Below are 26,172 nucleotides of genomic sequence, written 5' to 3' on the forward strand. Positions count from 1 at the left end.
TGCTGACCCCCCGCTAAACCCACTAGTTCTGAGTCTAAGACAGCGCCCCATAACCCCCGAGGTCCCCTGTCGCCGGAGCTAGGGGCGCTGCAGCCATTACGCTTCAGTGGGTGCGGCAGGTCCAGTTTCAATTAATGGATTGTTTTTAGAATCAAGAAGAGATGGCACCAAGCTGTTGAGAAGATCAATCTTCTTGACGATACTGATTGACTTGGACGTGACCTGGAATGAGATGAGAATTTAATATCTAGGTATCTGACTCTCGAACCTTCCTTCAAAAAGCAAACGGTCGGATCTCGTAAGCTTAAAATCAGCCAAGGACAATTCAATTAACCAAAGACGAGACTTCTAAATCAAAGCTTCCGACAGATCAAAGCTAAAGCAGGCTTTGGACAGGGGTGTAAAGCCCAGGAATGGAGTGAAACCACAGAGTGTGACTCATTTCGCGGGTCACCGACGAATTATCAACGGCACTTGAGGCATACGACATGCAATAACCCAGGGGGAGAAAACGTGAAGCCAACCTGGTTGGACAACTTGGCGATCCATGGCGACCATAATGATGATGATGGTTGTTTACATTGCCTCGTGGCACTTTATAGATGCATTCTCAATTGGTTGGATGGATTGGATTGAGCTTAAACCTGATCACGGTGTGTGGAAAAGTTCACATTGATAAAAGTTTGGATAGTAATTGATACGAGACAAGAGGGATGCACAAATGGCCACCTTACGCCCTGACACTCAAAGAATGAAAGAAATTGCAGCATGCAGCTGATCCGCCGAGGCTTGCTTGCTTTGCTTTGCCCTTTTGGCTATTGACGCCCAGCTGAGGGGTGTAGCCTAGAAAAATGTTGATGGATGGAAGCCGAGACGACGAGGATGAAAAGCAGCAATTCAACAACCACAACAGCTGGAGAAGTCTGGAAAGTTTCAGTGTATATTGATCTGAGGATAACAATACATTTGTTTTATCACAAATCTCTTCTACGGTCGCGTATGGCTCGCTATTCAATTGTTGGTCGTCATGGAGGGCATGAGATGAAGTGGGTGGGAGACGCGACGGGCGCGAAGCTGGTGGGACCTTGTTCATCAGGAAATGGGAACGAAAGCACGTGAGAAAAGGCCCCACTCCTCCCCTTGTCCCCCCTCTTTGTCCTTTTCTCAGGCTTCAGGCCCCTTGCTTCAGAGTGTGGCGCAACTCTAGTCTTTTGCCACTTGACCAACTCCGTTTTCACTACCGTTTTGCTTACGTAGCTACATCTTCTAGACCGTTTCGAGAGCATATTCATAACTCGGCTTTTGTGTTGTGACTATTGTTGGCATTTAAGCAAGTTATCTGTCACTGGCTCAGGATACATTCAATCCTTTACCTTTTTCTGATGGTCTATTCAGCGTCTTTGAGAATGAGGATGAACCCAAACAAAACCTTGGTGGTCATGTCTGTTATTCAACGGCTTCTCTATTATCACAGCAACCTTCCTAGACAATCGTATCGTCATCAAACACAACAGAGTAGCAACCGTGTAGAAGAAAAAGCAAAGACTCGAAAAAACAATCACAATGAATATCCTGCCCAATTACATCTCGACCTGCACAATGCACAATGATAAGCTCTACTCTACTCTACTGGATGCATCGGAGCCATCATTCATCCGGATCCGACACTTTACTACGTAGTGTGTCGTCTTCCATGCTTCCCCCAAGAAGATGTAGTGGACGAAGGAGCTTGGACCAACCTGTTCCGTTCAGAGACTCTCCCTACCTCCCTCTACTAACTATTATTATCTTGCCTTAGCAATTTCACTACACTACCAATTTTCCCATTGATCCAGCCATTGCCTTAACAGCTTCCAACCATCTCAAGTCGCGTCACCGCCTCAAAGCCTATCAAAACTTGTCAAGTCGACTTTTCCAGTAACTGCTCCTGTCCAGTATGAATAGTAAAAACTGGAATGACAGGGCAGACAAAGACTTGTTCTTTACTATTCTCTCCGTTAAAAACATTGGCGTCATAAGCGGCTCGGAATGGACCACTATTGGTAACCATATGAGAAGCCTGGGCTATGGCTTCACCAATGAAGGCTGTCGGTAAGTCCTTTATGCTTTATACTTTTATTCTTGTATATGTACTCGCTACTCGGTCAATTACAATACGATCCCGCTCAGTTCAACCACACAAACTGCCTATCACGTCTTAACAATTGCTGTCGCCGTCTCATTCTACGCGTCAAAGTTGACTTATACACATCTACCAGCTCTTATAACTATCACGCCACATATTCATATACATATATCCATTCATAACCCCAACATATATAATATATTCCAAAAGCCAAACCTGATCTCACATAATACAATTCGTTTCAAACTTTTACTCTTCACAGTACTAACATCATGCCAGCCAACACTTTCAAGGTCTACGTCGGGCTCAACACAAGTCAGACATTCCTGGCCCTAATGGAGACACAGTACGGCGGAATGATCCGACTATGAATCCCATCACACGTCGTCCCGGTCCTGGAAGAGGTCGACCTAGAAAACAGCCTCCTGTTCCAGTTCCCGGAGCTCCGGGAGAGGGTGCTCCCCATCCACCTCTGGCACTCGGTAACGATCATGGGCCACCACCCAACTCTGCGCCTCCTTATCCCCAGGGTGCCCAGTCTTATGATCCTGCTCCTGCTGGTCATCAACCCACACATCCTCAACAAGTCCAGGCTGCTATGAGACCTGGCAGTATCTCTTCGGCGCCGCCTACACCACAGGCACCGACTCCTGGCAATGCGGTCCCTGGTCCAGGCCCGGTCACGTACCCAAGCCCGAATCTTACACCTGCGCTCCCTCAGAATCCTCCTCACTTACACCCTCTTCAACATGGACAGCCTGGTCAATCCAATCAACCCGGTCAACAACCTCAGCAGCCTCAGCCCGAGCAGCAGTCCCAATCTGATCAACAATCCCAACCTGACCAACAACCTCAGCCGCCTCAGCCTCAGCAGACTCAAACTCAACAGCCTCAACCTCAGCCAGCTCAACAATCTCAACCCAGCCAACAACCCACCCCAACCACGCAGCCTCAGCCTCAACCTGATCAAGAGATACAGCACGACTACCAATCTCAGGAGCTTCCGCAAGAAACCCCACAAGAGACTCGCGAAGCTACTGACGCAGACACCATATCTCAATCTCAATCTCAATCTCAACCTCAACCAATAGAACAGAACCACGAGCCCCATGCCATCATGCCTCAAGATCAATTACAGCCGGAACATGAAGATATAGATGCCGATGGTGATGCGGACGGCGAGGTAGATGTGGATAGCGACGAACCTAGTGCTAAACGACAACGTATAGGTTCGCCACAACCTGCAAAGGACGATGACATGGATGATGAAGCTGTGTTAGCCCTCGCAGCTCACAGTGGCCCCACGGACTTTGCTTCCGAGTAAGTTAATCATTTCCTGCTTGACGTGAACCACACGGACTAACCGTTTCCAGTTTTGCTACTTACGGTGAAGCATAGATAGTGGCCCCCTTACTAGACAAATTTGATACCACGGGCATGGGCGTTAGAGACTGGGAGTTGCACAAATGATCCTTGTTTTTTTACTAGGCGAAATAGATACCTGCAAGCGTGGAATGATGTCTATTGTGCAGGTTGTTACAACTGGCTCAAATGTTTGTATAGAAGGGGGTCAGTGCTTTATTGCTACAGAACGGAGGAGATAAACCATTGTCTATGGATGTAAAATATAAACGACATGTATACATATAGGTAGACAGACAACAATCAGTCTTCCTGGTAGAGTCGGGTGACTCGTCTCGTTTCCATTCATTTAAAAGGCACCGGTCTCGCACTGCAGCCAGTCACCAGATTATTACTACCTACATTGCAGCCAAACGGTGATCGGCGCTAGCTTCGCATTCTTGTGAATCATATCTCTGTTATTGTTCCTTTCGAGTGCCTCCTGCAGCTGCAGACTTGTGCAGCTTGCCTATTTATTCTCCGGTATCGTTCTCTTCGATTTCTTCAACGCAACATCACCATCATCATCAACAACATCAACAACAACAACAACCATCACCCTTTTCCTCACTCAATATAATCAACTCAACATCATGCCTGGAAAGCCAAGCGACTGGGACAATGCCGATTTCCTCTTGGATCTCGTCGTCGGCCTCTACACCGGTGCTCAGACCAACAAGGGCTTGACTCCTGCCATCAAGGAATCCATCGAGGAGTACCTCAAGACTCGTGGATACACCACTTCCTTTGACGCTGTTCGGTAATTGATCACTTTTTCTTATTTCAGGCTGCAAGTTTTCTGCGCAAACATCGAGAACCGTGCTTCATTCATTACCTAACCATCCTAAGCCTTATGAGAGATTTGGGTATATTGCCTCATCTCTCAGCATTTCATTTCTACCTTTCATTTCTTCCACTTGTTTTTCCATCTATCTATCTACATACCTGCCTACCTGCCTGCCTATCTACCTACTCATCCAGCATCATGGCCAAACGTCAAGTGATGATTTGGGACGCCAACGTCCATGAGGATATCCTCATCAGCCTTTTTCAGCACATCAAGCCCAGCTCCGATGACTGGAGCAACGTAATGAGTGATCTCCAGGGGAAGGGATACTCATTCACCGAGAGTGCTCTTCGGTACGAGGTTTCGCTCTCTTTTTTTTTTTTTTTTTTGCTTGTTGCCTACCTGCAAAGTTGTTTTCTGTTTTTCTGCTTGCATCTCTTACCTCCCCGCATTCTCCTTTCATACCACTTCATCCTTTCTCATCTACCTTCCAACATCATTCATTACCTACCTCACATCATCTACCGCACACCATCTACCGCACACCATCTACACTAAGCAGCGCATACTTTTGTTTTCTTTTACTTGCTTCGCCTGTTCAATTCATCATGCCACCCAAGGCTACCCGTGGATGGGATGCTGCCTCTCACGAGGATCTCCTTCTTGCGCTCTTGGAAGAGATGAAGCCCAACAAGGCCATCCTCACCAGTGTGGCCGACAAGATGCGCACCAAGGGCTACACTTACTCCTTTGACGCGATCAAGTACTTTTGTTCCTCTCTTTGTCTTCAATCATTTCCTCTCTTGATCTCAAGCTAACTTTCTTCTCTCTCCAGTCAGCACGTTCAGAAGCTTCGAAAGAACCGCGACACAGCTGCGATCCAGAACGCTGGTTCTGACACCGCCACTCCTCGCAAGGCTCGAGCTACTGCTCCCAAGACTCCCAAGCGAGCCCCCAAGCGAAAGGCTCCCGCCAAGTCTGCTTCCATCGCCGATGACGATGAAGACCTTGAGGACATGAAAATGCAGCTCAAGATGGAAGACGCCGACGTCGATGATGATAACCTCCTGTCTCCCAAGGGTGCCAAGCGAGCCCGAAATGTCACTCCCAAGTAAGTCTACCTCACAATGCGTCCACTAGCTATCAATCTAACAAATCTTAGGGCTGAGCCTGATGCCGACGATGAGGGTGACAGCGGCGAGGCCTAAATCTAGGCATCGGTAAGTTGACACTCCCTTCCAATTCGCCCCTTTTCCATGCTAACATCTCAGCAGTTTGCCTACACTGAGTCATTTCTTTGGCGAATTCCGACGTAACGAATTTCACGATGAATGAAGGGTGGATATACTGGCTTTGAGGCCCATCGCAGAACAAATAGGGGATGGGATTAGGCTATGATGCTTTACATATGCCTGCATGTAACAGCGAAATGCCCACTATGATGGGAATATCATGAGCATGTCTCTGATAAATTGAAATATCGCCGTACTCGTACTTATTGCACTAAGTTCCGTGAGGTTTTGCTATTCTGTGCTAAAACTTGACACTCCACGATATCTTCTATTTTTACCCCTGAATCTAAACTGTCATTGATTCTAGTAGAGTGACCGAGATTCAAGTTAATTTCTCCATACTTATGAATGTTTGTGCGGACAAATCCTGTTAGGCAAACCCCAGGGTAGCAGGTTGGCCGCTGGAAGCGTTAGAGACAAAATTAGTAGGTCGGCTTATGCCACTTAGACTAGGCTTCTTGGACTACTTGTTTTTGTACCCCAAGACTTACACACCTAAGCATAGCAATCAAGTGCCTCTGCCTGTTGCAATACTCGTTTACATTCTCCATTCCATCTTTTCATCTCCTATCACTGCGCTTTTTGACCCTCCTTATTTCTCTTCACTCACTCTCCCTTATCTTTCATTTATCCCCACCTCCATCCATTCTTCCATCCCCCCCTTCTACACTACTCATCCACCTCTCCCCCTCGCAACCTCTCACTTTCACTACTCACTCAACATTCTCAAAGCATACCTTCATTGATACCAAAGAGTTCTCTCAACCGTCACCATGCCTCCCGCTGAGAAGAAGTGGGATGCCAACGCCGAGCGCGATCTTTGCGTCGCTATCATCATGGGCGCCCAGGACGGTGAGCGCATGCGCTACAACTGGCCCAAGGTTCACAGCTCCATGGAATCTCTTGGATACTCCTTCACCAAAGATGCTATCTCGTACGTATTTTCCTTCATTCTCTTCCTCATTCATCTCGTGGAGTCTTCTTTTCGTCTCTTCTTCCTCACTCAACTCTTCAACGTACACATGACAATGCATTTACTGACCACCAAACAGTCAGCACTTCAGCAAGTCCATTATGCGCGACTTCAAGGGTCGCCATGGAGAAGTCTCTGCCGGCAACTCTCCTGCTCCCGCTTCCACGCCTACTCCCAAGAAGACTCCCCGCAAGCGCGCCACTCCCGCCAAGGGTCGCAAGAAGAAGGTTGAGTCTGAGGACGAGGACGAGGACGCTGTCGACTCTCCTCTTGCCAAGAAGATGAAGCACAAGAAGGAGGAAATCGACGATGATGTCAAGATGAGCAAGACTGAGGACGATCGCGGGTGAGTTATGGTTGTCTTTGAGTCTGGAATATGTTAATGACTTGCGTTTAGTGCTACCCCTGAGAAAGAAGCCAGATTTGGCCAGTGGCTCGCCGGTAGCGCTGGGGCCCCGGAGTAGATTACTCTCCATGGCCGGAGCTGAATAAGGATCCAGAGAAGAGATCCTTCACTCGGCGGGATATTGGTGAAAGATGGAACAAGAGATTTACAACCAACGAACTGGGTTGGTAGCCATCGAAATAGCATCAGTCTGTGATATTTTTAATCCACGACTCGATACATAACTGAAATCAAGGGTATTTTACCTGATAATAGCTTCATCATGGTTTCTGTGGCAAAGTCCTCGCAAAGGCGTTCTATGTTATGCTTGAGGCTCTGTGTAGACCTGACACTAGCCTCCCAAGTATTCCTTGATGTGATTATACCCAAGATATTTTGACCATAGACTAATACAAGTGGTCATCATTGAGTGAGATTCATATACTTATGTCCCCCGATCGGCCTGGGCTTCGTCCTTTCGGGCCATGGGTTCATCTTTATCTAAACTGGCTGTTCATTGCATATCCATGATAAACAACAAGTCAGGCACCTCCTTACCCTTGCAACCGGCCTAGTTGTCATTATTATCGTACTTGTACAATATCTCGGAGACTATAGCGGACTGTTCTCGCATTATTTTTTTGCAGCTTGTTCAAAGATTGGCGTGGTAAGTATACCTCTACACATCCAATTCTAGTAGTTGCAAGACCTAAGAGTCCCCTCCCCCCATCCTCACAAATGGAATCTGCTTGTCCACACAATAAGCACTGCAGGGGCGGATTGTCATTTCACCGAGCAACGATGGAAAATCAGGCCTGTCACACAAGTACCGGGAGAAGCATTCCGTTGCAACCCAAGCCGAGGCCGTGTCCCCAAGTCTCAATTGCAGAGTTATATATACGCTTCAAGTACCAGGCTTATTCATTCGTAAAGCAACAAGCACTGATGTAGGCATCTGGTACCAGACTACATAGTATGGGTTCAATCAAGTTCTAAGACATATGCATTTCCGCCCAAACGCCGCTTCAAATCATCAGAAAGCCATCAATCATCTCGGTCGTCGACCGTCCAGTCTATTTCCTTCACTGGTACCCTTCTTCTCAGGGGCCTTGGTCTTGTCATCTCCTTCGCCTTTTCTCTTAACTGCACCTCGGAGTGTCTGACCTTGACCAGCAAAATGAGGCCTATTGGCACCTTCCTTCTCCTTTTCCTTGTCGGCATCTGTCTTGACAGGCTTGATCTCATAGCCAAAGAAAAGCTTGTTGGGAGCCAGGCGCAGAGCTGCAGGGGCACCATCACGCCTCTTGGGCATGCCTGGAATGTCCACTGTAGGGACTGGGGTTGCTGGCTTGGGTGTTGAGGCCTTGCTGCTCTTCTTGACGAGTTTCTGGCCCTCTCCGAGGAAATTGGTCACGTTGCTTGTTACTGAAGGCGCGATGGCGCTGTAGTTGATGGACTGGGCCATGGTTCCTTGGTTGTGCAATAGACCTCCAGCGGGGGCACCGCCTCGTGTGCTCCTGGGGGTGCTTGTTCCGCTCTGGCGTTCAGGTTCGACGTATCCGACTGGTGGGGCGAACTCTACCGAGACATCGGTTTCGATCATACTGACTCCCATCTTGTCCGTCTCGGGTTTCACGTCGAGAACAGCTACGTCGTAGACCTCGTCGTTGTAGGAAAAGTTAAACACATCGCCCTTGGTCAGTGTGGCAAAGTTGCGGAATGCCTTTTCCAGAACAGCCTTGGGATCACTAATCTCAAGGAAGTTGACGGACTGAGGCTGCAGCTTGACCATCTTGGCCAGCTCCAGTGATGTAGTACGGATCTGGATCATGTCGCCAACATCCATTCCAAGGGTGACCATCATCTGCTCAGCGTTAGCAAGACTTTCTAGAAAAATGCTACAAGGTCATACCCATTGGGGAATGTATGCTCGTCCTTCCTCTGCGATAAACTCCAGCACACCGGCGTGCGAGTGAAGTCCCTTCTCTCCGTTGATGAGTTCCATAAGCAGAGGCCACTGCACATGAAGCTTGGATACTTTGTCGAGGGCCGATGGTGGTAGAATGATCTTGGAGCCATAGTTGAGCTCTGGTCGTTCGGAACCAGGGGCCATAACGAGAGGATAGCATCGATAGTATTCGTCGAAGCGCTGCACGATGGGTCGTCGTCCATGGCGGGCCATGTTGTATAGGTGCTCGGGGTTAGCGGGATCGTATCCGCCTCCAAAGCCTGAGTACTGGGGGTAAGTTAGCAGTTGGAACTGAAACTACGTCCCTGAATAAAGTACGAACCATGGTGGCGGTGGTATATTCTTATGCGTGAACTCAGCGACGTCGCAGATTCAAGATGTCGAGTTTTGCGGTCCACAGGCGGTCAGAAGATAGCGCGGTTGTGTCGTCTCGAAGTCGGTGTTTCTTCAGCTACCAATGCTGAGAGGGATAATAAAGGTTGTTGCGCAACGAATTTATAGTCGTGATTGCAAGATCCGAAAGTTAAAGGAATGAGCTGGGCGATGTACGTTTGAAGGTCCAAAGCCACAGGTAACGTGGGGGCCTGTGGAGGCTACAAAGGCAGCTCTTGATGACGCAGTTCGGCTGTCAGGCACTCAAAAGTGACTAACGAGCAGGGTGCAGGTCACCCTATAGTGATGTGTAAGTGACTTACTTGAACTTTCGATTGATGGTTATTGCATTCAGAGTTTGAAAGAAAATTCATTATACAGGTAGTTTCAATAAGTCTTTAGAAGCATAATATGTCACAAATGTTTGTCAGAAGCTGAGTCCTTTATTCGTCATAAGTACCCAAATGGATTCATACCCGTTGTCTTAACACTTTATCATTTCCATGGATTTGAATAGAAGTTGACTATCAAGTTTTATCCAACAAAAACAAATGCCATGATGATAAGAAAAAAGATGAATATACCTTGGCGTGTCTATAAAGTATACCTAGGTAGTCTTATATGCTATTCTATCGCATTAGAGAGAGAGCGCCTCTTCACACGCACGTTCTCACTGGCCCAGTTTTAACCCTGAGGCTCAGTTTACGTGCCTGAAGCTTAGATCGTGAGCTGGCGAAGATCATTACCTAATACGACCTAGTTGGGTTATTACGCCTAGAACTTTGACATGTAGAACATCCAAGCTCCATGATCCATCATCCTTTACTTTTCAATTAACCCTCCCCAGGGTACCAGAGAACTTGATTACACAACATACGAGGCCAAATAATCAAGCCAATCTACTGTAATTTCAGATCAGACTCTTAGGTCGTTTATTTTTATATCCTTACAAGCCATAATTAAACATGACGTCACGTCCTTCAGCTCGTCCTAAGCGTGACGGAGAGAACTTTGCGCGAACCCATCATCACGAAGACGAGTCCGATTCGAAACGAGTCAAGTTCGACGTGCGCAACCCTTCAACCCTTGCACCTGACGCTCGCGAAGAAGATGCCATCCTTGACGCCGATGTCATTGGCGGCTCGGGAACCAAGCGTGGAGCTGTGAACCTCGATGGCTATGACAGCGATTCAGAAAACGAGGACTTCAACACACGCAACGAGAAGCGCAAAAAAGAGGAAGCAGATGCTGCGAAGTCCGGATCTAAAGCCCCAGGCACTACAGCGGGCGACGATGACGACGACGACGACATGTTTGCTGTGGATGACGATGATGTAGCCAACGGAGACAATAATGTTCCTGAGGGAGACGACGTCGAAGAGAGCGGTGGCAAGAAGAACAAAGTTCGCTTCCTCGATGCGGATAAGATCGATGGCGTCGAAAATACTAGCAGAAACAAGGAGGGCATTCGACTCGATGATGATGGAAGCAGCGAGGATGAAGCTGATGTGGAGCTTGCTATACAAGAAGAGGGAGTCGACGAGGAGGTCGGCTTGGGAGGACTCAAGAAACATGCCCCTAAAGTTGAGGCATTCAACCTGAAGCAAGAAATGGAGGAGGGTCAGTTCGATCAAGATGGCAACTACATTCGCAAAGGTGGCGACCCCGATGCTGTACACGACAACTGGTTACAAGGTCTCAGTAAGAAGGAGATGAAAAAGGCAGCGGCAGCGCACGAGAAGCGCGAAGCCGAGGCGCGGAAACAGCGTTTGGAAGATGATGCGATCATCGTATCCGAATTGCTCAAGACTCTGATCCTTAACCTCGAACGCGCCGAGACGCCGCTCGAGGCCCTAGCCCGGCTGGGGAAAAAGCAAATAAAACCCAAGAAGATCCCCAAGTGGAAGCTTAAGAAGATGAACAAGGGCAATGAAGGTATGGACATCGACGGTGGGGAGGAACCCGAGGACCCGGAGCAAAAGAAAATCAAGGCATCAATTGATGCCATCACAGAAGCGGCAGATAAGCTTTTGAGCAGAGATCATGAGGAGATCTATGAACAAGAAAGGGAGTTGCTGGTACGGGAATATCGAAAGGAGACAGGAGAGGATTGGGTGGAACCAGCAAAGCAGGATGAGGATGACGAGGAGCAAAGGACAGAGGTGAAACCAGGGACAATGTGGGAGTTTAGGTGGGCAGACGGACGCGATGGAAACTCCCAACAAGGACCGTATGATGGGGCTACGATGACGGCGTGGAAGGATGCTGGGTACTTTCCAGATGGCGCGGTCGAGTTCCGACCCGTGGAGGAGGGACAGAACTGGACTACACATGTCGATGCCTTCGAATGAAGAGACTTCAATGGCATGAAACATCAACTAAGTCTGGAAGACAGAAAACAAATAGCCTGAGAACGGACCCAAGATGACACAAATGACTAGACTATTCTGTCCCTTAGGCAGTTAGTCCGGTTTTCTGTCACTTCGAGGTCAAGAAGCGAGAAAAAAAAAGAGAAATCAAGGTAGTACAGGCTGAGCGCGCACTAGGTGTGGCTCTGGCCTCACAAGACAATTGGCGACATACAAATCCCAAGTTAAAAGGGTTCCACGACTTTTACCATGTCACGGATATGAATATCCGTCGAGTCTTGCTGTGTACGTATGGATGCTCGGTCAACCGGCTTGTCTGTCTATGTACATGGCACGAAAACATAACTTGGTGTAAGTGGATGTTTGAACCTCTTAACAAACATGATAGTGAGTGGGTACCGTTTCACGTCGAGAACTCGGCAGACCCCATGAGGATGAATGCATGACACAGATAGCGTCGGTATTACGATTCCGGACCTGGAGACAAGGTTGAGAGCTAAAGATGCAGTTTAGATGGGCATGTTCTCGGACACCTTGAAGGGGTGCGATGATCATGCGGGCCTGGATGGGCTGGGCTGGGCTGGGTTTCATGACAGCGGCCAATGATGGAGAAAGCATCATGGCATAGTACCGCGGGAACACGACAGAAGAAGGAGACTAGGACATGCAAAAGGCTGGAAAACCTGGGATGATGGGTCCAAATGTGGCATCTGGTTCCTGGGGATCCCGATGCACGCCGGGGACGGGTGAGGCCGGGCAAGTGGGATCTTGAAAAAGAGGCTGAGAAGCCGGGGCAGCGAGTCAAGTATGGAGTAAACAAGTAAAGGCTATGGAGAATTGGAGCCCGTCTGGGGTTGTATGGGGTTATACGGGTGGACGGGAAGAGGTCTGGTCTGTTGGTGTCTTTGACAGGCGAGGCTTGAGCCGATCCAAGCCCGTGATCCCGTGATGCTCCGGTACGTGGAGTGGAAGCCGGGGGCGGTAGCTGTAGCCGAACGGTCAAGCACCGAGAGGCAGCCTCGCGGCGACAAACGACAAACGACAAACGGGCTGGATCGGGCAGCAGGGATTATTCGGGAACAATACTGATTGGAAGTGTGTAAGTGAGTTGCAACGGTAGGGAATTGATTCGACGACGACGAGTCTCTGTACGTAACACGGATGGGAAAAGTTCGTGGTGGGCTCGTGCCTTGGCTTGGTTGAGTGTCGATCAAAGCGTTTCGGAACATGTAACGTATTGTAGTATGTAATTATTGCCAGCGATCGAGTAATGTCGTTGCTAGAAGGATCGATATCATGAACTGATGTTGAAGGTCCAGATTTGACGTTGGATTTGGCCAGGGATCATAATCATGGTGGAGGGGGGGGGGGATCGAGCTGCTAGCCACAGTAAACAGGGGTTCTATCAGCCCAGTCCACAGCCAGTCCAGGTGGGCTCAGGTCATGATCTCAGGTGAGGAATCTCGGTGAGATTAGAGAATTCGAATAAAAAATAAGACCATAAAGGTCAGTGTATATCTATTTGCATCATGCATGTATGTATGGATGATGTTATAGTAAATGTTAGTTATTGGTTTCTGATTCAGGGTCCCCCATCTTTGAACAGTCAGCATACTGAACTCCAATGCACACGCCGATGGGGTCTAGACAAAGGACCGATGTCAGATAAGCGGATAGTCGAGTTGTTTTTTGGCGATGGAATTGACATATGGATGGAGTGATCTGACCTGATTCCATCTGATCTGATGAGATATTTGAGAGTGAATTGAATAAACGAGCGAATATAGTCGGTCCGTCGAGCACCGTGGTCTATTGACGGGCCGACAGAGGCCCTGCTTTCAGATGAGTTGATCTGAGTCGACAACATGATGCCTCAGCAATTACGAGTCTTCTCTCACCGCAAGAAGAGGGATGGCAAGAAAGTGAAACGGGTAAAGTTTGGAGGTTAATAATAGCTACTCGATTGGTGTATGGGCATGTATGTCTTGAATGCAAACGTTCCTGTTAGTAATGTGTTTCTACTTTAAATCAATGACGATTTGCGTTGGATTGATGTGTGATCAGCATGTATATTGGTGGCATAGTTGAGTCTATTCCTAGAAACATACAGATTCCACCAACAGTTTGTTCTTATGCGATATCTCAGAATAGGATATGTTATGGAATCGAGTCAATATTGATGATTAGCAAAACAATACCCCCCGCCAGCCCCGCCACATTGCGTAAAAAGACGCAACAGCAGATGTAAAAGCCCGCAGCTAAAGTCGAGCGAAGATCAGGTACTAAGCCTCTTTTAGTGTTACCGTCGTGATGGTGAAGCTTCTAGCTCAATTAAGGTGACTCCGAGATATAAAAGCAACGTAAACGGGGAATTAATGAAAGAGATTGTCTTTATTTATTGCTATGGAGGCGATGGAAGCATATCGAAAGACTTGAAGAGAGGATGGGTTCAAGCCGTACGACTCTTGGTGAAGAGGGCGAACCGAGCTTTACAAATAGGAGACGTGCGTGATGCCATTTTGTTGAAAGTACACACATTGGGTTGAGGAAACAAGACATGATGTGAATAGTTTTGGCGGCAAAAGGGGATATGGATGGTGAGTCAGTAAGACAAAAACGGTATCCAAGAGTAATGCAGGCCTGAATGCATGCGGCGTAGGCAAGTAAGATCTCAATCGTCAAACCTACACAATACACGAGATGTAATCCAATGAGTAAACGATGAGGCTGGTGTTGGTCATCCACCAAGACCGTCTACCGAAGCTTCCGGAGAGGAAAAAGAAACATATGATCTGTTTGCGATGGATATGCTGTATCCATTGACCTGGATTGGAAGACATCACGGAGAGTTGCACGGTAGAATGCGGTGTCTTGTTCGGCGGCACCTCCTATGTAGTAAGAAACATAGTATCCATTGTTTCCCTTTTTCATGGGGGGAGGAGGAGGGACAGAAATGGAATCAACTGAGGTGGCATGGCATGAGGGGTAGAAAAGGTACTTGGCGATAGAGTGAGGCGGGCATAATGGGGACATGTATCTTTTTCAGGGCATCAATCATCACCCCACCATGTAGCTCTTGTTAGTAGTGGGGACCTTAGCTCACCGAGCTGTGAAAAGAGAGCATGATGGATGATAGGAAGAGGGAAATATCTAGATATATTTCGAGTATAGATATTTTGTGCAGCTGCAACTGCAGTTCCTAATTGCAATGGAACATTGAGAGGCTGAAAAAGACAAAGTCATGGTAACGGCATTGTATGTCCAGCTATCAAGGTTAGTAGTAAGTAGACTCTGAGCAAGAAAAAAAAAGTCTCCCACCCTCTCACCCGATGTTCCATGTTCCATTGGCCCCTGTTATGATACGCTACACTACGATTACCTATACGGTACACCCCCTTGTCTGGGTCTGAGTCTGGGTCTGGGTTTGGCTTGGTCTGGGGCGTGTGTTCGTGGGATGATGAATGATGTGGTGGGTGGGTTACTAACTACTAAAACATGAGCTTGATGAGAGTGAGAGAGAGAAAGCCATGGATTTCGATTCGAGTATTAGTACTTGTACTCCCGCCCTCTCTCCTCGACCTTTTTCTTCTTTCTTCTCTTTTCTTTTCATTCTCATCATCCTCAACAACAAAACAACTACTTCTTTCTTCACCAAAAGGTATGTATCTTGCCTGCCTGTCTCTACCCCTCCATTCCCGCGCGACTGCATCACCATCATAACATCCCAACCCAACATGATCTTATCTTGTTGCTTGTATGCCATCATGTTATATCATACCTACTTCTTACTACCACCCTCTGCGACGACATGTCAATAATTGCCATTCATCCATTGAGTGGACAAACAAAGGAGGGGGACAATTGGAAGGCAAAAAGAGAGAGAGAGAAAAAAGACAGAGCTTCCTCAGAGCTCATGTCCTGCCCCTCCTTTACACCAACGTTGTCCCCTCCCCTCCACTTTCCTCCTCTACTGTGGCAACACCCGCCCTCAGCAAAAAACGCTCTCTCTCTATATGCCTCGATAGGCCTGACATACCTGCTCAACTCTGTTTCCGCTCTGTCCTGTCCCACTCCGTCATACAGACGGCATATAAAATACCCCACTCCCTCACCTCAACATTTGCTTTTTCCTCTTCTTCTCCATCACCATCAATCCTACAGGATACACAAAACAAAACAACTCATCTAACATTCTTTCCTCCAACAGAACCTACTTAGATCAAAATGGCTCCCATCAAGGTCGGCATCAACGGTTTCGGTCGTATCGGCCGTATCGTCTTCCGCAACGCCGTCGAGCACCCCGACATCGAGGTTGTTGCTGTCAACGACCCTTTCATTGAGCCTCACTACGCCGTAAGTTGATCTCCCGACGATCCCGCTCGTTCCTTCGCTCGATCCTACAATACCGGCAAGTTGCTTGCTTGCTCTGTCATGCTACGCTTTTGGGCAACCGCATCATGATGAAGCTGGAACTGGTCCGCCACTGTGCTGCTGTCAACAAGACTGCGTCGAGCATGGCAGACGACCACCCAGGTTCTATTAGTTTCATCCTTGTGGCATAGCATCAGAGAGAGCAGCTTCTGCAGCACCCGCCAAGCTACCCCTCATTGCCCCACGTTCCCATCATCATCATCATCATCATTACCAACACAAAGCTAACCTCAACCTTTCCCACAGGTCTACATGCTCAAGTACGACTCTTCCCACGGTATCTTCAAGGGTGAGGTCGGCAACCAGGGCAACGACCTCGTCGTCAACGGCAAGACCATCAAGTTCTACTCTGAGCGTGACCCCGCCAACATCAAGTGGTCCGAGACCGGCGCCGACTACGTCGTTGAGTCCACCGGTGTCTTCACCACCATTGACAAGGCCAAGGCCCATCTCCAGGGCGGTGCCAAGAAGGTCATCATCTCTGCCCCCTCCGCCGACGCTCCCATGTACGTCGTCGGTGTCAACGAGAACAAGTACGACGGCTCTGCCGACATCATCTCCAACGCTTCTTGCACCACCAACTGCCTGGCTCCCCTCGCCAAGGTCATCAACGACAAGTTCGGTATCGTTGAGGGTCTCATGACCACCGTCCACTCCTACACTGCCACCCAGAAGACCGTCGACGGTCCTTCCTCCAAGGACTGGCGAGGTGGCCGTGGTGCTGCCCAGAACATCATCCCCTCTAGCACCGGTGCCGCCAAGGCTGTCGGCAAGGTCATCCCTGAGCTCAACGGCAAGCTCACCGGCATGTCCATGCGTGTCCCTACCGCCAACGTCTCCGTTGTCGACTTGACTGTCCGCCTCGAGAAGGGTGCTTCTTACGACCAGATCAAGCAGGTCATCAAGGAGGCCTCTGAGGGTGACCTCAAGGGTGTTCTGGCCTACACCGAGGACGACGTTGTCTCCTCTGACCTTAACGGCAACACCAACTCCTCCATCTTCGATGCCAAGGCCGGTATCTCCCTCAACGACAACTTCGTCAAGCTGGTCTCCTGGTATGACAACGAGTGGGGTTACTCCCGCCGTGTCCTCGACCTCCTGGCCCACGTTGCCAAGGTCGATGCCTCCAAGTAAGCGCAGAGCGTTCAAGGGGCTGGAAGCAAAACCAAACCTAATTAGACGCGACACGATGAAGATTCCAGTCGGTCGTGTGTTTTAATGAAGCAAAGAAATGAAAGCAAGTAAAAATACCAAAATCCGGGGAGATTGTCGGAGGGGATGAAAACGAGGTTGTTATCATCGGCTCGAGTTCCCTACTAGACAATTGATCTTAGTATAGCCGTGGACAGAAAAAATATAGATCCATCCCTCTTGAAAATGTGTCTTCAACTTGAACTGCAAAGTGTAACGTGACTGTAGATAGATTAAGTGAAGATCGTTTGACCACCGCTCACGCTCGCATCAATACCACTTTGATTATCTTATGGTAAATGTACGACACAGATGAGACTGGGTTCACCCCAACAAAATCTTATGTAGCAATTTGCAAACACAATGCTAATGCAGTTTGTTGGTCAAGTAACCTTCACGCATGCCATGCAAGAGTTTGCCACGACCTAAAATAATTCATAATGTTGGCCCGGGTGTTCTGAAGTCATCCACTAGACTCCTCAACACTCGCCAAGCCAGTATATTCACAAGCTGTTCAGCAAACCCCCTATATATGTTCCATGCAGTTATGTGAATGCATATACCAGTGGTATTCTCCTGTAAGCATGCTCTCCCCGCACTCCCTTTTCGCCGAATGCTCCTTTACTCCCTCCCCTCATTAACCCTTTTCCCTTTCCTGTATAAAGCAACCCTTGTCCGGCAAGATAGAACGACAATAATAAAAACATACAAAGCAACTGCAGGGGCCTGTATGCCAGGCGCAATAGATGAAATCAAATCGCTCTCCGTTTTGATCTTGTAGGGGGGATATCATAGTGCAAATGACAGCAAGAATACTTTTGTCCTTGCCAGGCGCCTCAAGTGGCGCGGCGGGCCGGGATAAGCCAATAAGCAATATCCTCAGAGTTTAATTCAAAAATCATATAGACGTGGAAAGCCGACTCGCAAGGTGTCCTTGTTGGATACCCCTTGGATATCGGTTCAAGGCGACATAAATAGCTGGAGCCCCCCTTGGCCAATCCCTGAAATGTGAGCTCGATAGAACAGAATTGAATATGGGAGCCAAAGATTCATCTGAAAGGTATGTTCAAGAGACCTATTCTTCGATCGAGCTCAAAAGACCTTCAAAAGTGTGCAGATAACATGCATTATTGTCGGGCAACTCGTATGCTGGCCTCTTGGGGGTCGAATGCGGCCGTCCAATCGACATTTTCATCATGACACCATTGCCGAATAACGCGCATCGACGCCTGGCAGACCTCCTCAACCGTCGACCAGGGCGTGATGTCGGCTCGAAGGCGCGAGTTACTAATTCCTTCATAGACGTCGCGAACCATGTTCCAGTTGCGGTAGCGAATCGCTTGGTGAGCATGAATATCATCCTTGGAGATATGTTCATAGTTGGAAAACGACTTGAGAAACTCGTCCACTGTGATGGCCTGCAGAATCAACACAAGAGCATACATGGGTTGATATCGACGCGTGTCACGTCGAGTCTCTTTCTGCAGGTAGTCTACCATCTTGATCAAGCTGGCCCAAGGACCTGGATCGGATGACTTGTGTTGCATGTTGCGGCTGACATTCAAAAGGTGGAAGCTGGCCATGAAGGCGACAGTGCTCTCGACCGCAAGTGCGTAGTACTGTTTGCGGCTTGTGTCGCTTCCGCGAGAATCACCACTGCTTGCAAGCTTATTGCATCGTTGGTTCGCAATGTCGCCCTCATGCTTGAGTCGTCGACCAAGGCTAGAGAAGCGACTATGTTTTTCATTGACGGCTCGGATATCGGCTTTGTCGTTTCGCCCGACATCTGCGCCGTTGGTGGCAGGACGATCTGAAGAACCGACGGGCACAGGAGTCACTGTAGAAATATCACCGGGCGTATGAGCATGCGAGTTACTGGAACTGACGCGAGACATGGCAGCACCCTTCTTGGATGGTGTTGACGGAGGTGGTGGCAGGGTCGAAGAAACCGAAGGCAATCGAGGACGCTTGACAGCTATTGTGTCGCCAGTATTCTCTGTTGACGCAGGGCGCTTCTTCGCCTGGCTGACTGGTGGTGCTTCTGTGCTCTCTGAGCGTTCTCTACGCTTTGGCGGCAATGCCAATATGCGCCTGAATGTTTGTCGCATTCTCTTGGATATCCTCAGCGTCACGATTAATCGCCTCTTTTCTCTGGGCTCCTCTTCTTCCTCTTCCTCTTCTTCTTCGTGCTCGACAGGAGCCTTCCTGGCCGTCGTTGACTTGTGTCGTTCTTCGCTCATTCTCTCGCTTGGCTCGTCCTTGTCCCGATCATCGTACAATTTGGAATCGCTTGTCTTGGCAGAAACCTTCCTTCGAGACAACTCAGCCTCTAAGGCGCTCGGTAACGTGGGCGACAGAAGTGTGGGTAATCGCACAGGTGATTTATCTCGGGCCGACTCGTTTCTTGCTTTGGGTGGTGGTGGCGGTGGTGCTTCGGACTTCTTCGGTTTTGTTGCTCTAACAGTATCTGCAGCGTCCTCGCGTGGCCTTCTTCTGTCACTCTTATCTGCTGAGTTCTGGCTCTCCAGGTTCAAGTGAAGAGGCGAGAGTAGTGGAGGCACGGATGAGCGCGAAGCAGTATCAGTCTTGGCCGGTGTACCTTTTGTGTTCCCCAATGCGCCCGGCCGAGCGCCGTTGACCGAATCGCCACGTGCGCGTCCAGCCGGGGAAGGATTGCGAGCAGCAGAGGTATTAGTGCCTTTGAGAACACCACGCCCATTTGAAAGCGTCGATGAGGCTGGTGGCTTGTCTCTTGACGGTATATCAGAAGGCGGCAAGGTCTCTCTGTCCTTCCGGCGTGGGGGGTCATCTCGACCTGATCGCGAGCGGTCGTCAACTGGGCGAGGCACGTCGGGCCTGGGCCGTTTCTGCGACCGATGGTCGTCGTCCACGTTGGATGCTCGTTTCCTGCTGTCGGGCGATACGGGCCGAGGCGGGAGGGATGCAGGTGGCTTTGGTGGGAGTCTGCAGCAGAGTCAGTATGTTCGTCCGGGCAATCACGCTTCGGATTGGATGGCGCTGCCTACCTCATATCAACAACAGGGAGCTCCCGGGTCTTTTGTGGTTTAGTATCGAGGTGATGATCTCTTTGGCGCTGTGAATCATGTTTCCTGCTTTCTGGCACTGACTTGGATTCTAATGCGCGCTCAGGTTCGCGCTTTCTGGCGCTTGGTGGCTCTGGCGTAGATGTGTCTGAGGTAACACCAGATGTCTTTTTGTTCTTGTAGTCACTGAGTGACAACTTTTTCTTCTCGCCGCCCTTTGCGAGGATGCCCACGTCGCGAGGGACGGGTTTCGGGGGCTCGACACGCATGTCGTAGTATGATCTGGTAAGGAGTACACCGCGATCAGCTTCCGACACAAGTGTCGAATATTGTAGACGGGTAATATCCCATTCCTCAGGATGTTTCTGTCGGGACTCGTTGGCGGGGACGTGATATCGCCAGTCTGCGGAGTAGGAGAGATGATGAGGTTTCTCGGGTAGGATGCGCTGTGTGAGCTGCTGGACCGTCTTCGCCGCGGCTTCCATTGTTCATGGATGTCAGCATGCCGGGAGGACGAAGACGGGGGTACGGTATGATGCTGGCAGTAGTTTGCGGTGCGGTGCGGTACGAGGTTTTGGTGATCGAGGGTGACGCGCGCGAGGGGTACGCAGGGAGGCTGAGAACGCGACAACAAAGGCGATTTGAACGGTAGACCAGCGCAGTATCAACGCTGACAATGAGACGAATCAGATGAAAGGAATGACTTTTGTGGTCGGCGTCGTTCACTGCTGATTTGCAGGGTTATCGCGATGGTGATGGTGGCTGATAGTGGTAGTGGTTGATGTCTAGTGACAAGACATGGAGGTGACCTAGTTGGTCGCACACGATAGCAGACAAGTTGGTTTATTAGCGCGCTTTTGAGCACAAGACAACAGCGGACGAGCGCGGGAGATCGGAGCGCCAGAGATCCGCCCGATTTAACAATTAATAAAAAGACAAGGGAAATGAATTGTCTCTTTTGTTTTTCAATTGCACAAGACAAAAAAAGAATGGAGGGGAATGAGGTTAATCAATGGAAAGAGTCTGTTGTGTTTTTCTTTGTTGGCGGGTTTTGGGTCGGTGACAAACTGATGGGCAGTCAGTAATTGACAGTGACAGTGACAGACAGTGGTCAGAACAGACCTACCTACCTAACTACTAAGCCAGAGCAATGGAGCGGGAAGTGCCTAAGTTAGTGGTTTGGAGATGATCCTAACATGTGGAGTAATTGTCCGGATGGGCCTCTCTGAATTCCATCACTTTTGGGGGTCATAATTTGTCCCCCTGGGGCCCTGGGGAATGGGAACGGGAATGTCATCGGGCATTTCCGTCCATCCTCTTGTGGCCGTCAATGGGCCCTGGCCGGTCTGTTCCTGGCGTGGTCTATTCCCTTTCACCACTAGCTGCTAATATCCATTTCAACTACCAACGTACTTTTATAACGTTGGGTATTTAGAATAAATATAAACTGTCTATATCTAACCGTTCATTATGATTATGCCTACAAAGTTTAATTTATCGAGATTCAGTTTCTTTAGCCGCGCTTACCGTTATTCAAACTGACCTTGAACCTTATCTCACTTACTGCTAAGTATATATCTTGGACGCAATAGCATTGTTTCAAATGCAAGAGTATCGATCGTATTTAATTAGGTGACTGTACATGATCTCGCATCAATATCGATGCTTCCTCTTTTCCCTAACGCCGTATCAACAAGGGTATAACGCTGCCGCTGCCTCAAGTTGTCACAACCCTCCTCTGTTCTTTACCTAGCTCAACCATATCAAAACAAAACCCAACCCGGGGCCCAAACCAACGCCCGTGTATGATGGCTCCACGAATCGCAACAGGTCCGTACATCATCCAATTTAAAGAGTACCATTCCTCGCTAGGGCATTGCCACTTCCATTAGCTATTCTGCGCCTCTTGTTGGCAATCTCCGGGCCGTTGCAGTGGTCTTCAAGGTTGCTAACCCTTATTTCGAGGCTGTTCAGTTGCCCGCCGAAATGGTTTGGCATGTAGTTTTGGATGTGCTGGGCCATATTGTCGAACCAGTTCTTAGTGTTCAAGTTTATCACCCGGTCATGTACCGAGGTCATCCGAAACTGGACATCTTCAAGCTCCCTTCTTGTCCCAGCGTGAAGGTTGTTGAAGTTTTCAACGAACGCCCCCAATTCTCTTCTAAGGTCAGCGGTCTGCTCGTTACAACGTTTTTGCAGGCTCTCGCCAACCTCTTTGGCCATTTTCGCCTGCTGTTTGCTCTCCTCCAACCCTTCGTTCACTTTTAATATACGGTCGTTCAATGACGTGATTGAGTTTGTCGTGAGACCTTGGCGATTGTCCATGTCTTTGGCGAAGCTCTCGAACACCTGTCTTATCTCCTTCATTGTGGCAATGTCCAGCTGCTTAATCTTGTAATTAACAGTCTGCGTAATCGTCTCTTCGGTCATTAGAGAATTGGGGTTAGGCAGTGATGGAGGCGGAGGCGGAGTCTTGCATGCTTTCAATTTTGACACAGACTCCTTTAACTTTGGTGTGTCGACGATGAGCATTTTGAGATCTTTGCTTGATGGAAAGTCCGCCAGCATGCGATTAAGATCGGCAGCAGGCGGATACTCTTGCATTTTTGCAGCAAGTTTCTCAAAACCTTGAGGCGGCTGATATTCAATCTTGGTCTCGAGGGAAGCAACAGTCTTTTCTAGGGAGTCGCTCTTCTTCTGCTGCTTTTTTAGGGACGATTGCAGAGAGGATAGCTCCGATGCTTGAGCTGTGGAGGCGGATGAGGCAGAGGTGAGTTTCTGTCCCAAATCGTCGGTTTGTTTTTGCTGCTGTTTCAAGGCCAGCTGCAGTTCAGAGTTCAAGCGTGTGACGGTAGCGTTAAGATTACTATGCTTGTTGGCCTGATCACGAGCCGCGCTTTCCAGGGTTGAGAAGTTCTCCTCCAACTTCTTAGTCTGATTGCGAGTGGTGGTTTCAAAGGAGGACAAGTTTTCCTCTAACTTCTTGGCCTGGTCATGAACAGTGCTTTTCAAGGTTGAGAATTTATACTCTAACTGCTTGGCCTTATCACGAGTGGTGCTTTCTAAGATCGAGAGGTTCTCCTCCAACTTCTTGGTATGATCGCGAGTAGTGGTTTCCAAGGTTGAGAAGTTTTCCTCCAACTTCTTGGCCTGGTCGCGAGCAGTGCTTTCGAAGATGGATAATTTCTGCTGGGTTTGAGTTTGTATGTGAGTAGCTTGAACCTGAACAAATGATTTCGCGAATTTCGAATCGTGCATAGACTGTTCCACAGACTTCTCAATGTCTCGAATTTTGGATAATGCTGGTTCCATCTTATTCTTCATCATGAAATCAATATCCCGTCCCCGGATTTTAAGGTCTTCCTCAAGTCGAACCAGTTGTGCTGTTACGCTGGATCCCGCTGTTTGAGCGACTGTTACGCTGCTCGGGCCAGCCACAAGGTTGTCTGAACGTTTACTAGCCAGATTGGCTAGTTGTTCCGTGTGACCATCTACAAGTATTTGTAGCTGCTTTGTGGCCTCAACATTATTCGACAGACCCTCGTTGAGATTGTCTTCCAAGCTTGTCATCCTGGGCCTAATTTGTTTGTCAAGTTCTGAGGATACTTGTACCTCCACCGTTGGCTTTATCGCACGAATCACTCTGTCGAGATGGTTGATCTTCTCCTCCAAAGACTGACTTTTTTCCTTTTGAGCCTCAAGTTCCTTAGCCATAGCTTTGTTCTTTTCTTTCTCTTCGTCGAAGACCTCCCGCAGCGCCGTGATCTCGGCTTGCAAGCGACTTTCCCCTAATGTGTTTATCGATCTGTGCAGCTCCGATAATCGTTTTTCGAGGTCTGATTGGTTCCAAATGGATGTGGGCGTGTCTGGTTGAGTAACAGGATTCACCGACGCTCTCACGTATGAGTTGAGCTCGGTCTGAAGCTTGGGGTAAAGCAGAACGAGCTTTCGTTGCAGCCGGGCTATTTCTTCTTCGCCTCTCTGGAGCTCCTTATGCTTGAGGGGGCCCAAGGAAGCAAACTCGGTCGGTCTCGAGGCTGATATATTGTGGTCCTTCTTAGTTCTACTAAGACGGGCTTCTGCTTTCATCAGCTCCCCGCGAGTGTTCGACATTTCGCCAAAGAGCTCCATTAGTAATTGGAAGCCGGGGACGCCCTTCTCACCATCGCTTCCACTAGCATTGCCTGTTGTACTAGTATGACTTCTGGGGACGAAGTTGTCGGGCTCCCTTCCTCCATTTCTCCTAAAATCGTCTGTTGAGTCGCGCGGTAGACCGCGATATCGGTCGGTTGATCGATCGCGGTAGTCAGTCGATCGCTCGGGGTGGTCCCTACCAGCCATGGCGGCTCTGGTAGCAACGTCAGGTTGCAAGCATTCGGCGATGATTCGAAGCAGAACAAATGCCGGATATGGGTTGTTTACGAGCGGGCGTTGACTATATTGCAAACGTGGAAATGCGCAATCAGGAGAACCAAAGAATAGAAAGGCAGCAGTGCTGGCTTGTCCCAGCACCCAAGCTACTCGACTAGATAGATGTGAGTAGCGAAGTGAGGAAGATACGATTGCGGGGTGCGTCGCGTAAAGGGAGTGATCTAGTGGCGGCGAATGAAGTGGAGAGGGGCAATGATAAATAAGAGTTTTAGAGCCACGAGCGTTGTTCGATGATAGAGAAGTGAGGAGAGAATGAAGAGGGAGAAAATATCAACACGGAGTTGGGGCAGGGAAAGACAAAGAGAATATAAAAAGCAATAAAAGGCGACACAGAAAGCGGGAGCATACAGAAATCGACAAGTGACACCTGACAGAGGAAAGAGGAAAGAGAGAGTATGAGGTCAGGGGAGAGGAGGATAGGAGAAAGAAAAAAACATAGGTTTGCACTGCACTAACAGAATGGAGCCCAGGAGCTCGGTTGCCTGCAATTGTTTTTGATTGTTTCCGTCCATTATGTAACGTGTAGAAATCAAGTTACTGATACCCTCTGCCTCTTTGTTTTTGTTTTTTTTGCTCTTTATGATGAATCACAGTATTACCACGTTGATGCATTAGTTCCTGCTTGGAGAAAGAGCGAGGGTTTGGCTGCATGACAATTGCTTTATCGGCTCCTACCGAGCCTTGAAAGATGTGGACGGTTCTCAATGATACATGGCAATTGATACAATAGGCTGTATAACGAAGTAAATAAACATTGGTCCAATTTCTATTTCCATATATCACGTTGACTACCTTACTGAGACTTTACAACTGTGATACAGTACTATCCAGAATTTTCAATCTGTAGATAACCCCCGTTATAGGTAGGTAGGCACCTACCCAGTTTTCGCGTTTGGTGCTTGCCCAGGATTGGGCCGGAATGGCGCTAACTGCCGCTGCTTCGCGATTCAAGTGGGGCCAGGTACCTAGGCATAATTCCGCGAGACAAACAAGGCCTTTCAATGAGAAAACCTGGGGTGAAATGTTCATCATACAAGAGAAGTCTGGAGGAGCCACTGCTACCTCTAATTCCATAAACACCGCTATAATGCTTATAGTACAAATTAGATGATATTTTTGCGCAGGCAGTACTAGTTGGTATCTAGTAGGTAGTACATGCACGTTGCCTTCGGAGATGTCCGTGCGAACTCCTCGATTAGATGTGGCGGTGCATGGCGAAGATGTGGCGTCAATGCGTCGGCCAGCCGCGTACTAACATTTTTTTTTGACAATTGTATGCGAAAGGCTCGTGCAGCTCTCGCGCAACCTTCCCCAGTAGCTTCCAGCCTCGTTCATCCAGGCCTTCTTCCATCAACCACCCCAAAACCAATATACCCCAATTTTTTACATTTCGTGACGTTAC

At 48.7% G+C, this 26,172-nt stretch overlaps 8 protein-coding genes across 8 annotated transcripts, besides 5 other annotated features; 5 read left to right on the plus strand and 3 right to left on the minus strand.

The window, feature by feature from the left end:
- Positions 1-1,563: 1,563 nt before the first annotated feature.
- Positions 1,564-3,523, plus strand: FPSE_00965 (uncharacterized protein; the record flags this gene model as incomplete). Its single annotated transcript, XM_009254085.1, has 4 exons — positions 1,564-1,679; positions 1,945-2,091; positions 2,405-3,445; positions 3,499-3,523. 4 exons carry the CDS (start codon positions 1,564-1,566, stop codon positions 3,521-3,523), a joined length of 1,329 nt encoding a protein of 442 aa, XP_009252360.1.
- Positions 2,919-3,088: a microsatellite.
- A 531-nt stretch (positions 3,524-4,054) lies between the features above and the next one.
- Positions 4,055-4,079: a microsatellite.
- Positions 4,080-4,119: 40 nt separating this feature from the next.
- On the plus strand, positions 4,120-5,521 carry FPSE_00966 (uncharacterized protein; the record flags this gene model as incomplete). The annotated part of the gene is made up of 5 exons (XM_009254086.1): positions 4,120-4,286; positions 4,508-4,666; positions 4,876-5,076; positions 5,149-5,424; positions 5,476-5,521. The coding sequence occupies 5 exons, from the start codon at positions 4,120-4,122 to the stop codon at positions 5,519-5,521; spliced, it is 849 nt and encodes a 282-aa protein (XP_009252361.1).
- Positions 4,440-4,506: a microsatellite.
- Positions 5,522-6,378: 857 nt separating the features above from the next.
- On the plus strand, positions 6,379-7,042 carry FPSE_00967 (uncharacterized protein; the record flags this gene model as incomplete). The annotated part of the gene is made up of 3 exons (XM_009254087.1): positions 6,379-6,539; positions 6,658-6,924; positions 6,976-7,042. The coding sequence occupies 3 exons, from the start codon at positions 6,379-6,381 to the stop codon at positions 7,040-7,042; spliced, it is 495 nt and encodes a 164-aa protein (XP_009252362.1).
- A 969-nt stretch (positions 7,043-8,011) lies between these two features.
- FPSE_00968 (uncharacterized protein) lies at positions 8,012-9,257 on the minus strand (the record flags this gene model as incomplete). Its single annotated transcript, XM_009254088.1, has 3 exons — positions 8,012-8,827; positions 8,876-9,199; positions 9,255-9,257. The coding sequence occupies 3 exons, from the start codon at positions 9,255-9,257 to the stop codon at positions 8,012-8,014; spliced, it is 1,143 nt and encodes a 380-aa protein (XP_009252363.1).
- A 1,012-nt stretch (positions 9,258-10,269) lies between these two features.
- On the plus strand, positions 10,270-11,655 carry FPSE_00969 (uncharacterized protein; the record flags this gene model as incomplete). The annotated part of the gene is made up of 1 exon (XM_009254089.1): positions 10,270-11,655. One exon carries the CDS (start codon positions 10,270-10,272, stop codon positions 11,653-11,655), a length of 1,386 nt encoding a protein of 461 aa, XP_009252364.1.
- A 4,242-nt stretch (positions 11,656-15,897) lies between these two features.
- FPSE_00970 (uncharacterized protein) lies at positions 15,898-17,238 on the plus strand (the record flags this gene model as incomplete). Its single annotated transcript, XM_009254090.1, has 2 exons — positions 15,898-16,026; positions 16,351-17,238. The coding sequence occupies 2 exons, from the start codon at positions 15,898-15,900 to the stop codon at positions 17,236-17,238; spliced, it is 1,017 nt and encodes a 338-aa protein (XP_009252365.1).
- Positions 16,295-16,320: a microsatellite.
- Positions 17,239-18,422: 1,184 nt separating the features above from the next.
- Positions 18,423-20,824, minus strand: FPSE_00971 (uncharacterized protein; the record flags this gene model as incomplete). The annotated part of the gene is made up of 2 exons (XM_009254091.1): positions 18,423-20,259; positions 20,322-20,824. 2 exons carry the CDS (start codon positions 20,822-20,824, stop codon positions 18,423-18,425), a joined length of 2,340 nt encoding a protein of 779 aa, XP_009252366.1.
- Positions 19,453-19,481: a microsatellite.
- A 1,363-nt stretch (positions 20,825-22,187) lies between the features above and the next one.
- FPSE_00972 (uncharacterized protein) lies at positions 22,188-24,680 on the minus strand (the record flags this gene model as incomplete). Its single annotated transcript, XM_009254092.1, has 1 exon — positions 22,188-24,680. The coding sequence occupies one exon, from the start codon at positions 24,678-24,680 to the stop codon at positions 22,188-22,190; it is 2,493 nt and encodes an 830-aa protein (XP_009252367.1).
- Between the last annotated feature and the right edge of the window lie 1,492 nt (positions 24,681-26,172).

Source organism: Fusarium pseudograminearum, chromosome 3, assembly GCF_000303195.2.
Source record: "Fusarium pseudograminearum CS3096 chromosome 3, whole genome shotgun sequence".
In the NCBI taxonomy this organism is placed as follows: Eukaryota; Fungi; Ascomycota; class Sordariomycetes; order Hypocreales; family Nectriaceae; genus Fusarium; species Fusarium pseudograminearum.